Below are 16,425 nucleotides of genomic sequence, written 5' to 3'. Positions count from 1 at the left end.
GTGTTGTGTAGTACAGTCATGTGCAGCTGTTTGATTACCAGACCAGCCCATCTTGGAACTTTACCTAGGGCTTTCTTATTATAATATATAATTATTAGTACATGTATGCTGGGACCCTCTATCGGTCTTATTACTCCCAGATGTATGTGTTTAATGCTAATGTTTATGAAAACTTTAATTTAATATTGAAATGGCGTAGCTAAGACTACTTACGAGTTCCAACAGGATAAACAATGCCGTAATTATCTCGAATGGTGACAACATTTTCAAACGTCAAAATCCAGTCCCTTTTCCGTTTTAATCGTTTCGTTGGTAGAATGTTACATGCAGAGGCAACATTAGCTTCAGGATGTGTGCTTAGATGCTGGGGTATTTTGCAATATAACCTTCTGCTTCGCTTGTTATTTCTTGGCCAGATATTTGCAAAATGTTATAAACAAATTTTCAAAGGACTTTCAAACAAATTTTCAGGCAAACTGCCACATTCAGTAAATATTATTTTAATGCCTTCCTCAGAATTCCTTTTCAATGTAATGAACTCCCCCGAACACTACACAGAATCAATAAGATAGTTAAAATTACAAGTCATTCTATTTTGTAAACAAATATCTTCCTCAAAAAGCAGACGATTTTTATAGCCTCCTTTTTAGAGAGTGAACTAGATAAAAAGAAAGATAACTCTAATTGGAAACCTATGACTAGACAATTATCATAGGAAAAGATTTAAATATGCTGTATCCTAAAATTTTATCTATAAATGTGTAAAAGGGGTCAGTTTGTGCATTTTCCAGATATAAGCAGTTTGCCAATTGTGTCACACTACACCATCTGATTTGTTTTTTGCAATATCTTTTTTATTTAAAAAATACCCATTCTGATTTCTTAAGAATACTTTTTCACACGTATTAAATATACTAAAAATAAGATATCAGAAATTTCCTCAGTTGCATTTTGAAATAAAACATGTCTCAGTTTAGTGTAATTTTGACTCTGAATGCCATTAAATATGATATCAGGACAGTCTTAATAAAGAAATGTAAAGTTATAAATCAGTTGTATTCCTTATTATCCATTATTTAGATAATTATATCAAGATCATAATTTAATACCAAAATAATGGCAGATAAACAGATTTGAATGTTTTTTTTATTGAACAATACAGATCTAACAAATTTGACCAAAACTGTTAAGACCATACAAAACCTTTGCTGTTGCGATGGTGACACGATTTTTTTTTTATAGCAAAGCATACCATTTTTCAAAAATTCATATGATACAATATCATTGTGCAATACTCAATTCCAAACTTGCAATGTGCCATTTCTGATTAATTTTGATGATTACATAGAATAGCTCTTAATAGTTGCATTCATAGTTATTATGATGTGGCTTTAGTTCTACTAGATGATAGTTTCCTTTCGATGAACGACATAAAGAAAAAGTCAATAAACATTGTAATTTTTACAAAGTTGAAAATACTTATCTCTACATAAGAAGTACATGCATTTTTATTAAAATAAAAGATTTATTCGACAAGTTCAAATTTTAATCGGCGTGAACTAGCTGCAAATGTTATTCAAATATAACCAACTGCATTCTGGGAAAAAACGGGTAAAAATTTGCACAGTTGTGAAACAAGAGCACGCTAGTATGGGCATAGTACATGCTTTATATAAGGATAGAAATAAAAAAAAAGAGTAAGAAAATGATAGTGTTCCCTTATGCTCTATGAGATTTCTTTATTAAATTAATTTGAATTTAAAAATAAGTAACACAATTTAGTTGTTACATGTTCGACCAAAGGTTTTATAGATGTGAAATAGAAACGAAACAAATCTCAATTGTAAATTCATAAATCAACTAAACTAAGTACGATGTTTCCTTTAATGAAAAAAAAAAAAAAAAAAAAAAAAAAAAAAAAAAATTAAATTTTAAATAAAATGATGATGTCCGCAATTTCAAATGAAAATTATTGCTTTAAAGCATGCTTGAATTTTCTGGTTATGCTATAAATCGTGTCCACCTACACCAAAAAACGTAGAAAAGAACCGTTTGTAATATTCGATATGTACATAAGGCAGAATATGAATTGTGAAGATCATAAATTTGGGAGAATGTAAATGAAATCATAAGGCACGTTCGTATGTCTAAATAAAAATTCTGATCCACCTACAATATTGTGATGGTTGATACCATCTGTCCCAGTCAAAGTGATTGATACGAAGTGTGAACATTTTCTGCTGATCTATTCACAATTATGGACAATAATTTAAAGCATTTGGTTGCAAGTTTTTAACTGTACATTGACATCATTTATTGAAGTACAAGGATGACATATTTTAAAATCCCAAATGAAAAATCAAACAATTTTGTTCTTACAGCAATTAAATTTTTCGTTAAATCTGTCGTATATCTAACTGTGTTATTTTCCAAAATGCATGTGATTGGCATTTTAAATTCAACATATCACGTGAAGAAAAACAATAATATTTTAAATTCTATATATCAACAAAACAAAACCGTTAAAGCACCTTTTTTGTAAAAGAATTTTGAGATAAATTCACGTTAAATCATAGCAATATCTTATTTGAATTTCTAACATAGATTTAACAAATTCCTTGGCGATACATATTATAATTTCGCTTGTTAAATATTACTTTTGTTTAGGTACTCAATGCAAATTGGGTACTCTAACCAGTGAATAACACACACACACACACACACACACACGACAACAACAACAACAACATGATCTATCTCTTTATCATATGCTGCTTCATTTATATTTACATTCGGACATTAATGTACCTTCAAACTAATTAGGCCGGTCAATGGAGAAGCAGTTCGCACTAATGAATTAAAATTTATTGCTACAGATATTTGTAATCGGTAAAATAAAAGTAATGCACAACTCCGCGAATACTATATGATGAAATAATTGTTTCTTTCTGAAAATGTACAATTTTGCAATTGTTGTTTATTAAAGAACAACATTACTTCGTTGTTATTTTTAATTGCAGAGAGAGAATCTATATCGTCGGAATCAAGACGAATATATCATTAATGAGAAAACTTGAAAGTTATTTAAAACTTTTTCCTCAGATACAGTGTAACAATAAGTCTGAAAAAAAATCCCACCTATCAGCAATTAAACTATAATAAGATGTAATATGCTACCTATTGCTAAGAATATTCTCATGTAAATAATTATAAATATATTGGCTATGTCGTCTATACATTTCCGATTGAATTATATGACTATACGAATGTGTACCCGATGTTTCTTGCTTTTACAAACAAAAAGTTATATATTATTCATATATTGTTCGGTTTTAAACACTTTTTGTACCAAAGTTATAGTTTATATGTTTCCATTGATTTCATGCTTATTGAGAATTTATTGGTTTTTCTGAGGGTATGTTTGTCGTCTTGGTTATTTCCAGTTTGATATTATCAATACCAAGAAAACGGGCATAAGCAAAACGTTTCTTTTAATTTTGCTACAATATAATCTTTTCATTTTAAGTAAAAGTTGTCATCTATAATATTTATAGTCATTGTACTGACATTAGTCCCTGTCTATTTGTTCTTTAGGGCGATAATTCGGTATGAGCTGGTTCTCATCCTCTTCAACCGATTAACATTTGTGTCTATATGCAAAGGGAATAATACCAATGTAATACAATTTGATGTAAGAAAAGATATTAGTATAACATGTCTAAGTAATATATTTATATAAGAAATGATGTATTGTCTGACCAATGTTTGAATAAATACTGAAGTCTCAACATTATGCACGGGGATCAGCTCGCACAGTGTTTCATTATTCACATTATCTGCACTTTGTGCATTGGATTTGAGTCATCACCATCTATAAACATGGTGATAATGTTGCAGTCTTTTGCATTCTTTCGTATACTTGAACCTCTGTTAGTTTTCCTTTAGGGCACATATGAATTGAAGTGATCTTCCCTATAAGGAAAGTATTTAGGTAGACCATGTAAAACATTTGCCAAAGTTTGCACAGTTTGTTGGGACTGGATATACGAGTCTTGGATTACTGCTAATTCATAGTATGAACTTGAAGTCGTTGAGTTAACGGGACAATACTGGTCAATGTTTACATTATTCGAACAATTGGACCACAGTTCACTTCGCGATAAATCAAATTCAGAGGTGTTACGCAGTCTTAATAACATTAGTTCTGTGAACGTTTTGTCTTAAGGGACATCATGATTAACGAATTTTTTTTGAAAAATTTTACTGCATCACACACACACACACACACACACACACACACACACACACACACACACACACACACATATATTCTACCGACTCTATTCGCTACACTGCTCCATCGGATCATATCGATACAGGGAAGATATGTAAACGTATAGAAAGGTCTGAAAAATTCCCAACGTGTGTGTGTGTGTGTGTTGCAGTAAAATTCCATATGATTATATGATTAACGACCTACCGATCCCATTATTTTTTTTCAGCATGTGAGAGTAAACACGCATATTTTCGTTTTTGGGCCTCAGCAAAAATTACAATTTCAAATAAATAAAATTGTATTTAACCTTAAGTAAATAAAGTTTTGACTTATTTGTAAATTTGGCAGATAGAAAGAAATATTTCTAATATTGAATAATACATAATCTGTGACAAGAGACTAAATAGATTTGAATTCTTTGGTACTTTCTTATTTGTCTTGCTAATAATTTATGTAAACAACTGATACTTAAAAGAGATTGGTAAAATCTATTGAATTGCTTTAGGTAATAGTTTTCATTGTTTAAGGATAAATAAATTAAAACTGTATTAGACATAACAGACTGAGTAAACGTAATCTTAGATAACCAAACGTCTCATATTCTAAGGCGTTATGAATATTCAGTTTTGGTAATTAAATAAAATTAAGAGATTACATAGGTAAATAAAGACTGGTCCGACAACACGTGATACTGTTTTTTTTTTACCTCAGAGACAGCTTGAAAACTGGCACAATAAAATAGCCTGAGAAACCAACTAATCATCGGTTGGAACCCTTCAGTATAGTTTTGTTTAGAGCGAACTGTTTCAAGATTACAACCTTAAGTCATTTATAGATACATGTATGTTAGGATTGTAGCAAATGGTTATGATCATCAATTAGCCCTCGAGGTCCTTTGTAAGCAGTAACTGTCAAGGCCATGTACAAAACTATTTAAAATGGGACAGTATCACCGACTCTCCCGCCTCCGTTCGTCAAGCAAAGACAAGTTACTTTTCAATAAGTTTAGTTTAACACTCACGTAGCACTCAAATCAACGGCAACACCTGTAGTTAGTTATTTAGTTATGAAGATTATCACACTGCATAAGAATAAATGATAATCACTTTGTAGAACTAAAGACTGAAGCCTTCAAGATCGCTAATCGTCAAATATTCACTGGGACTGATTTTGTCTTACTTTAAACATATGAAACTGTACAAATGAGCAAATGAAATATGCTCTAAAGTCTTGGTTCCCTTGATACTATTGCTTATTCTTTCGTAACCGATACGATCCGAGTGTTTTCAATCATTCGGAACAAGATTAAACAACTGGCCATGGTTATATATAGATATCGATGTCCTGAGAATATACAGTAACGAACGCCTGTAGTTGAATCGGAAACTGGCTAACCGATCAGTTTATCTTTTAATGTAAATGAGAAACAAGCAAAATAAAAAAAGGAAAAACAGGCATAAACACGTGGTTAATATGTGTTTAAAAACACGTTGCAGCGATTGATATATGACCAGGGAACCAGTTTAGAAACCAGATAAAGCAGATGGCAATGCATATTCATTAATATCGGGGCGTGCTAATGTATATGTCATATATAGTCATGTAACGAGCCTCAGTGTCTGAATCGGGGTTCAAAGCTAACCGATCATTCCATGTAAACTTCCTTCCCCTTCTCGTTTACGCAAGAGACACATGTAGAACACTCGTGTATGTTACTTAACAGGTACATTCTTATCTCGTATGAAACTGAAGTATGGCGTTAAACACGGCGAGAATCTGTAGCATAATGTGGCATATACATATAACTACATATTTATGCAAATCATATGCGAATATTAAGTACTGAAATTACGAGAGCAAGAGGTCTTAAAAAGGGGTATATCTCCTAGGAGGAAAACAATATACGCAAATATGTGCAAGCCAAAGTGGACAAAAATGAGTATTTTCTGCTATTAAAAATTGATTTTTTAATATTACAAATTTATTTTCTAATTTTACACATTAGATTTCTTATATCAAAAAACACTTTTTTAATATTAAAAATTCAACTGAATTTCAAATATTAAAAACGATTTTTTAATATTAAAAATTCAACTGAATTTCAAATATTAAAAACGATTTTTTAATATTAGAAAATAATTTTGTAATATTAAAAAATGTAACTGATTTTGCAATATTGCAAAGTGATTTTCTAATATTACAAATGCATTTTGAATTTGTAATATTAGAAAATGCATTTGTAATATAAGAAAATATTACAAATTCAATTTGTAATATTACAAAATGTGTGAGGTTTTATAATATTACTAAATCAGGAATTTATAATATTAGAAAGTGAATTTTTAATATTACAAAATGAATTTATAATATTAAAAAAATATTTTCTTATATTAAAAAAATGATTTTGTAATATTAAAAAAGTATGTTTTCTAATATTAAAAAAATGACTTTTAAATATCACAAATCACTTTTTTTCATATTAAAAAAATGATTGAATTTCTAATATTAAAAAACGACTTTTAAATTTATAAATTGATTTTCTAATATGAAAAAATGGATTTGTCGTATTCAATTTCAATTTTTTTTAATATTAGAAAACCATTTTGTAATATTAAAAATCTGACTGATTTTGCAATATAGCAAAGTGATCTTTTAATATTACAAATTCATTTTCTAATATTACAAATTCATTTTCTAATAGTACATATTCAATTTGTAATATTACACAATGTGTGATCCGGCCACCTATTGAGACTACTGATCAACTTAGCTGCAAACAAGTGCAAATCAAGGACAGTATAGGGATCTTTAATCTAATAAGAATTCAAAACACTGACACCCGGTTTCAGAGGAGTTGATACTATCCAAATAAAAGCATAAATAGCATTTGGCATTAATTTTGGATAATCAAACAGAACCAAAGAGGTAGACTGCAGGTTTTTTTTATACAACATTCTTGCTAGGTTTGGTACAACGTAGACGTGGTATTTCTACCTTCCACATTTTGAGAATCCTCATTGTTTGTGGTCGCGACCTTTTGCGTCAATTTTTACGGAAGCTACGTATATTTCATGTGTTATCCATAGTGACACCAGATTTTTTAAGTTGTTAAATCTTTTCATTTTACAAAAAAAAATGTTGACTAACGTGTTGTATATACATGTATCAGTGTATAGTACACAGAGGTATAACATAGAAAACTTGTTAACTAATCTCGAAGGTATACTATTCGCATTGAAATCATGCTCAACTAAGGTATTGAAACGCAATTATAAATATAGAAGTAACCTTTTTATGCCCCTTTTACTTGCTCTCTTCCGAATCTTGCTTTACAACATAAAGTAAAGGTACTGCGGGGGTACATACAATTTATCCGTATTTTAAATTGCTACTGTGATCATTATATGTTTCACTTACAATGTACTTTCAAAAATACAGACACGATTTTCATGAAAACGCTATCGACTAAGGTACTGGATCAACAAAAATTTCTCTTTACGACACAGAGAGATTTTAAAAGAAGTTCCTACTGTGATAAGTATATAAAATGTTTCGCTTACTAATGCGTATAAATGATTGTCACGAACAAATAATAACCAATGACGTTAAGAAATCTCTCAATCAATCATGATTATATATTACAAATACAATGTACCACATAGGAGTGCAGAATAATGAGTATATTTCTTAGCACGAAAACGGCAATTACACCAGGTACAGGAACAGTCAGCTGATCGTCAGCGTCCTTCGAGTTGTGCGTTTGACTGGTTAAGATTTCGTTACAAAAGCTTTTTGGGGATTTTTGTGTATTATATCCACAAATCCACAAAGATAGTCAAAATATATGCTCGAAGCTACGTTGTCATAGCTTTAAAATGAACGAAATGACGGGTGTAACGGATATACAGAAAGTGTTTTTTTCAACTTTATTGTTATAAAGTAATTTAAATAGTCATACCAGTTTAAGATCGTTTTGTGCACAAGATTTAATTTGTAAGCATTTCCTTCTCTCTCTTTTTACTCAGAAACTGGCAGTGAAAGACAAGACATAATTTATAACATTTATTACTCTTTTTCTAACAACCAATGAATAGTAAGACATCACAAAACATACATCATTTTCTCTTCACTATTTCACAACAATTAAATTGAAATTGAGAAGAAAAAAAATATAAACATTACATTAAAGTATATTTTGAAAATATCACATGAAACAAAACATTAGCACTACACACAACCAAGGAGTTAAATATTGAAGGATTCGCATCTTGTAATTTATCGCAATATTAGTATACTAGCCACAGCAACTTGGCGACTATATATATACTACCATTGAGGTCAAAATTAGGTCATATAAAAAATGACATCACAAAAGCAAAGGAAGCTACAGCTATAAATATCCTTATCTACACCCTCATACCATTTTTCATCAATTTGAAACAAAGTTGATGATTATCATTGGAGTCTTGAAGAAGGTGTTAGAATTTTAATTTAGGAGGGACTATTTTTCTTGAGGGCGTGACTCCGGTCACCATTTTTTTTATATCAACAGTTGGTCAAATAAAACCATTGATATCACGACAAAATGAGAGGTTACAACTATACAATTTCTTATATACACCCTCAGACCATTTCAGATCAATTTGAAACAAATTCTATGATGATAGTTCAGGTTTTGAAGAAGGAGTTTGAATTTTAAATGAGGAGGGAAACTGCCCTCGAAAGCGGGGCTATGCGGTCAAGAGTCAACCAGGGCATATAAAAACGTTAATACCAAACATACAAAATAAGATAAAGCTGTAAAACTCCTTGTGATATTCCTATCCTTGGCAAAACTCATGATTTGTACTTTTTAACACACTTTATCATTACCTTAAAATTTGTGTTAAATATCTCATAACATCAATATTAGCAGTACCTACCACTTGTTCACACTATTTCACTAAACTCAGGTATACATGTACATGATTATCTCAAAAATATATGAAAAAGAAAGCACTAAATATATTTTGATACTCACATATAATATACATATACTGATCTAGTATTGCATTTTTATTGCAAACATTGTCTAATTGCACACCCTGCAGCAACTGCTCCTGACTTGGTTTGAAAACATGGCAGTTTGTTCTAAAGTTAATCTTAGTAGACAGAAGTGTAGATATCGTAGGATTGTCCAAGAATGATCTGTTGTCTGTGTGAATTTCCTTGACCATGGAAAATACTCTTTCACAGTCAGCATAAAAATTTGGTACGAGTCCACCAACAATCATTATCTCGGATAAGTAGAAAAGCTTTAGATTGCCTGTAATCAGATTTTTCTTCTGCAGTACTGAGCCCCATCACTCATCTGGCAAAAAAAATAGCGATGCAGTCTAAGAGCTGTTGCCATTAATGTGTTCTATAACCCTACATATAAAAATTTCTAAAATTACTCACACATGTTAACAATATTCAAACATTTTTGTAGTAAATTACAAGTATGATTTTAAAGTACACATTCTCAGCTTTTATGTGAGTAATTCAGATCAATATACACATATATCATGATCATGCTTTTACAATTCAGAGATCTAGGTTCAGTGTGTTTTGGTACATTAGAGGCCATGTATGAGGCCAATTGACATGGCAGTTGGAAGTGAGACTTTCACTCTGTTATGACATGTAAGATTATGGAATTCTTTGAAATAAAAAGAAAAATTCCAAACTTGAACAAATATATCAATATACTTCTAAAAAGCATTTTTTAACAATCAAACACCAATAAAAATATATGAACTAACAAATAAAAAAATGTGGCTGAAAGGAATTGCAACCAAAGAGCCTTAGTATGTACACTCACAACCAATTCCCTATGCCCAAATAAAAAGTGGTTCCCTATGACCAATTCCTGTAAAAAATAAACACATCTAGATTTTATTGCAATATTGCAATTAACCTTTCACAAACGCTTCAAGGTAATCAGTCAAGAGATGAAGGCATTACCTAAGTGACAGTCTTAAACTATCATTTTTTTTTAAAGTCTTCCTCCCAAAAAAGTAGCCCACTTTGCTGATTTCTGTGAAAATTAACCCATCCAAGATTGTATTGCTACAAACTATTCACCAAAGTTTGAAGATAATCGGTCAAAAGATGGAAATGATATCCAGGCCACAATTTGTGATGGGTGGATGAATGAACAGGCAGATGGATAAGCAGACTTTGAGAGGGGTATAATTATAACATAGGACATGTCCCAGTCAATTAAGGGTATAATTATAATATGTTTACTTTCAAACTTATCACAGTCAAATAATAAAAATATTTTGTCTTTACAAAAATACAAAACTTAACAAATATATATATCAAATATTTTCTGTATTTTATACAATAACTGCATCATCATATCCTACTGCAATATTTTGACAAGTTATTATATTTTATAGACACATAGTCTTGTAAACAAAATAATTACACAATGAAAAACAAAAACATTAATACCTTTAAAATAGAAGGTTTTTTTTGAGATTTTTACTTCGATGACCAAGATGATATTTAATACAATAAGTATAAAAAATAAAAGATGACCAAGATGATATTTAATACAATAAGTATAAAAATAAAAGAACAGCGTTCCAATGTCTACAGCGAAAAAAAGTGTGGAACACTTTATATTCACTTAAATTTTTTAAGTCCAAGGCTGTAACTTCAGTACAAATCATTCAACAATAACAAAAGTTGAACTTAATCTGTAACTTCTCATAGTTAGACTATGTACAAAATCTAAAATCAACTCATAAAAGCATTACAAAAAAAAAAAAACGGAAAAACAGAAAATTCACTGAGACGTTTTAAAGTCCAAGCTCCATAACTTCCGTAAAAAACATTCAACAGTAACCAAAGTGGAACTTAATGATAAAGGCACATACCAAAAATAAACTTATTTGGTAAAAGCATAAAACAAGTGAAAAATGCGGACAGACATACAGACAGACGGACGCCTTGCATTTCCAGACTTTGGATAATAAATGATGTGATGTGAAATGTGAATGTAATTTAAATATAACTAGTTAGTCTCAATCTTCACTTCGTCGATTAATTGGATCACTTTGGTCATCATCATTATCACTTTTTTTATTAAAAATCCTTTCAACAAATTTGTACTGATCAGAGTTTTTCATGTCCGCAACTTCAAAGCCAATAGTCTCAGGAACTGCCACATAAATTACCAAAAACAATACTAAGACTACAGCCATATAAAGAGCATATATGTAACTCTGTAGATACATCTGAAATTGAAAAAAGTATTTGTTCCAAATATGCATCATTACTTTTATCTAGTAAAATATTTATTGACTGATTGGTGGATTGCAGTTTTACATCCTATGTCAGATATTTTACCATGTTTTATACACTTCGAGTTCAGAAAATTAAATGGACCCTTTCTTGTTCTAGTCATGTTCAAAACATTGATCACCCTATATTTATTACATTATTTAACGGTGCATTAGGGAGGCAAGATACCCATTCAAAAAGTATTCAAGAGAACCAAGATTATAGCGGTAATCAAAAGAATGTAATCCAGGGACAAAGACCAGACATGGAAAACAGGCATACACAACAAAGAACATAAAGTAACTAAAATCATACATAAAAAGTAACAAAAGTAAATGAGCAACTCGGACTCCACTAAAAACTGGGAGCATGGACCAGGTGCACCGGTCGGGTAAGCGTCCTCTGCTTTTCTAGAAACACCCCCGAGTTGCTCATAAAAAGTCAAGTCCGGGGTAGACAAACGAGGAAAGGTAAACTATGATCCATTGAATAAATCAGTTTTCATGGTGCTGATGGATACATCATAATGATCCACGAGTTCAAACCAATCATTTGGACTACGAGCAAACCAGCAATCATTTATCTCCTAAATGTTGCATGCCTTCCTGACAAGCAGAGACTATAGAACTAAAGTCTGTGGTATAACTCAGCTGAGAATGGAACCGACTACATCCTGTATTCAAAGCATGCAAAGTAGTATTTTAGTCATTTCCTTTCAAATCATGAAAGTAAACAGAAACGCTGTAGAACAAGTGTATTCTTTTAAAGATAAAAGAATACCTTGATTAAAGTAGCAACTTGTAATAACAAACAAATTACACATTGAACAACAATTTAGATGAACATGTCAAACTCCAGTAAAATATTTCAATTCATGTCTTTTTTTCAGAGACAGTTGTTCACAGAGATTGCACTACTATACTATTGATATGATACACAAATGACCATAGACAAGTATATGACCATATCAATACCCTTTCCGTGTGGATAAAAACAGTAATCCAAGCTTGTCCTAATAGTTTAGTATGGACCCATCAACAGTTTTTTTATAATCTAGCTGCAAATGGAGTACAATATAAGAAAGATTACTTATATTATCATAAAATAGTGCTACCACTGTTAAAAGTAAGAAAAAAAAAACCTAGCTTGATACATATTTATAATGACTTACTTGCAAGATTCTAAAGAGAAACAAAACAATTGAATTAGAAATCCAATTCACACCCATGGAAATACTAAAAACAGCACCTTGGTTTTTCTCTTCGAACATCTCTTGAACCATTATGTATGGAATGGGACCTGCAAAAGTATAAAGTCAAATTTATGATAAATATACACCTTAACAAAATTTCTTTCAATATAATGGTAGTATAGTATGCACATCTACCCTTTGAGAAAACATTGCATATTTCTTTGTTCTTTATCTTTAAAGAACCAAAAACAATGAAGAACACAAGTTTTGATTTGCAAGTCTAAAATTAATGTTTTCTTTGATAATCATTATGTACAGGAATAACTCAAATATATTTTAGTGTTAAAAATGCATTACATATTTACAAATTTCATTCTTAAAAAAAATAATATTGACTTTAAAAAAAAGCATGACAATATGCTGAACTTTTGGATCAGTGTTGTAGAAAACAGGGAAACAGATCATGCCTAGTCTTGGATTAGACTGAAATTATAAACTCGGTACATATGCATGGGAGTTAGCAAAATAGCAAAAGAAGTTAAAGGTAAAGTTTCTTTTTTTTTTTGATGTGTGAAAAACTTTTACATGAATGTCCATGAATCGATATTTTTTGATTATTTTTATCTGAAAATGTTAGCAAATCACTCCTAACCATTACCCAATTGGAAGGCAGTTTGGTTTGCTATTTCATTCAATTGTTTTACAATTCACTCACAAATAATTAATTTGCTTGCACAAGTTAAGTGGCTTATATCCTAAGATTCGTGTTAGTTTTACAATGTTTTAAGAAACGTGTTAATTTCAGAGAATCATAACGACTCGTAAGTAAAATTTGTGTATGTGAAGGGGGTACTAAACTTAAGTGTGCAGGGCATTATTGTGTTTTAGTTTTTTTTTGGTAATTTAAACCCAGTAGTTGTTTGTTTTGTTATTTGTCTAAGACTATTTTGTTACTAGTTTTATCACAGTTGTAAATACTTGCCCAAACCAAGTGAAAATGCCACAATGTAAAGTGAAACCGCTGTTACTGCAAAAAATGGACATGGTCTTTGGAAGTTCTAAAATCAAAGAGATAAGAACATATGTAATCAACATCCAATATCAACACCCTTTGCGAAGAGCTGCATCTCTTGGTTTGTTTTGAAAACTCTTTAAAAATATTAATTACTCGAGAATGAAGTCATTGGTATTTTTTAAGCATGATAAGTGAGCCTTACTGTCTTTATTAAAATAGATGTTATTTAAACTGCATGAACTCAAGCCATTGGTAATTACTGGACCAAATAATATCGGTTAACACTCCCACATTTGGAAGGAGATTCCAATAAAATCAATGAAAAATTATAAATCTCTCACATAAAAATGTAAGATTTATGAGGGGTTTATGGTAAAATTATTATATTTTCAGTAAACAATACTAAAAGAAAAAAATTGAGATGAAACGATGTGTCAGCAAGACATGGATGCCCCTGCCTCAATTAGTACTCCATCAAGATTCAACAAAGCAGAAACAAAATTCAATCACTCTATTTAACTGATCAATAAAATCTAACATACAAAACATCAGATCTACATTTCACAGTGTTTAGGAAAAAAGCCTGGAAAACAAAATGAACGGGAATTTTACTAAGTTCAAGGAGAAGAACTCTTTTAAAAATTATCAATCCGGAACAATACTTACATGTTTACTTGATTTGTAACTTATCAATTAACACCTGTATATAAAAATTAGTCATAAAAATTGTCATATGAGGAATTTTTCTAAGTTATAGGGGCCTAACTCAATCAAAAATCACCAAAATGAAACAAAACTGGCATTTTATCAGTAACTCATCAATATGCATATGCATACAAAAAAATTGGTTCAATATCTCAAAAAAATACAACAGCGTCATTTCTACAATTTTCTTCCAAATAAAAATTCCTGACAAATGTACAACGCATGACACAAGGTTTAGCTGAAAAATGCATCAGTCCATCAGCAGCCATTCCACAATTTTTTTCAAATGCAACGATCTTACCAGAATTTATCATTCACTGCTAGTGATTAAGCTTTAAAAAAATTATAAAAATATGCAACTTTTAGAATTTACCTTCTTTTCCTCATTTAATTATTTATCCCTCCTTAATAATTGTTTTTTACAGAAAACTAAGTTTGCATTTATCCATCAAATAGTTCATATTTAGATCTTAGTTTTTAAATTCAGTTTATATTAAGTTAACACTATATGTGTAGTTAATACAGATAACTTGAATATTGAGATATTTCATCAAATTTTTTTCTAAAAACATGGGTCAAAAACAGAAATGGCAGATTTTCTCTGAACAAAAAAGAAAAAAAAAAGATGTCCGACAGGCCTCAAACCGGATCCTGGATACGTGCCCTTGTACTTGATGCTTGATACCAAATACCAATTGCAATCGGCTGCAATTTGTAGATACTAAGAAAATTGTAAAAAAAATAATTTCCCTGCCTGCCCGCCCGACCAACATTTACCATCTATAACGCGATTTTCACTATGTGAAAATCAGCCAAAACTGTTTGTTACACTTGTAAGTTTTAAAATAAAAACAAAGCTGATTTTTAACAACAGAATTTGAATTATGTACCTCACAAAGTTGACTAGTGATGAGTTGAATAAATAATGCAAAAAACATCAATGCTGTAGACAACATCAATAGTTTTCTTCTCGGTTGTCTAGTAGACAGTGTAATGAAGGTTGAAATGCAATTTGTAAGGGCTGTTCCCAAAACAACCCACTCGGCAAGCTCAAACTGTACCCCAGCGTATTGATAAATAAAGCTGGAAAATGCAACTATCTAAAATTGAAGCAAAACACATAATGTTACCATACTGATCTTAATGGTACAAATAGGACACTTACAGTTGTGGATAAAGGGGTTTCTAGGGTCAGAACCCCCTTTATTGGGAATTTTGATCATTTTGTGGAAAATGTTGGAAAAGGTGATCATGAGATAATAATAACCTGAAGCCCCTTTCTCAAAATTTCTTGATCCACACCTGTATTACCTCAACAGTCCCCAATGTTACAGAAAAGGCCTGACAATTTTATATTTACATTTTAATTGTGTCTACCTTTTACCTTTTTATTTGGTACTTCCCTAGTAAAATGAATTTTCGCCTTTTTTCTATTTTTTTTTTAATATACACATTAAACAATCAACATTTTTTTTCTAGCCACGGTTACTTTTCTTTTTACTTACCACATTAACTCCTGAAAGTTGCTGAGCAGCTTGTAAATAACAAACAATTATCAGCCTAACTCTAGATTTGATATCTCTCATCAAATTTGAGACTGAGGTAAACTGCATTCCTTCTAATTGCTCGGCTACATAAATAACTTGCTCACTTTTTCCCTCTAACTTTTCTTGAACACATATCTTGCGTAATTCTGAAACAACGTACATGGATATTTTTTCTAGGTCAACAAACAAAGTGGAAATTAGCAAAATTGGAAGTAAATACAAAGTAAACAAGAGGCTCCCACCAGAATTATGCCCTTCAAAGGCAATAAATTTAACGAAAAGTGTCCAACAATTTTGACTCAAGCAGTCTTTACATGTTTTTGGTAGGACTTACCATAAGATCTTCTCAACAATTGTAAGTTTCTTTTAATCCATC

General features: G+C 30.8%; 1 protein-coding gene across 6 annotated transcripts in view; it reads right to left on the bottom strand.

Moving 5' to 3' along the window:
• Nucleotides 1–8,325: 8,325 nt before the first annotated feature.
• LOC148605072 (solute carrier family 2, facilitated glucose transporter member 5-like) overlaps nt 8,326–16,425 on the bottom strand; it is a 36,254-nt gene continuing 28,154 nt past the window's right edge. The window contains exons 12-16 of one of the 6 annotated variants that reach the window (XR_015915814.1): nt 16,008–16,195; nt 15,393–15,602; nt 14,464–14,497; nt 13,765–13,840; nt 8,326–9,685 (exon numbers count right to left, since the gene is read on the bottom strand). Coding sequence is in view for 5 of the 6 variants with exons in the window: in XM_088548098.1 (XP_088404224.1) it covers nt 11,332–11,544; nt 12,762–12,889; nt 13,765–13,840; nt 15,393–15,602; nt 16,008–16,195 (815 nt within the window). In the remaining variant the exon portion in view is untranslated. Of the gene's footprint in view, nt 11,545–12,761; nt 12,890–13,764; nt 13,841–14,463; nt 14,498–15,392; nt 15,603–16,007; nt 16,196–16,425 lie in introns of all 6 variants that reach the window. The other 5 variants (XM_088548100.1, XM_088548099.1, XM_088548098.1 and 2 more) reach the window with 5 other exon arrangements.

This window comes from Perna viridis, chromosome 10, assembly GCF_037379345.1.
Source record: "Perna viridis isolate PV_CMFRI_1.1 ecotype Kerala chromosome 10, ASM3737934v1, whole genome shotgun sequence".
Lineage (NCBI taxonomy): Eukaryota > Metazoa > Mollusca > Bivalvia > Mytilida > Mytilidae > Perna > Perna viridis.
The sequence above is the reverse complement of the archived record's forward strand: the minus strand, read 5'-3'. Positions and strand labels throughout refer to the sequence as shown.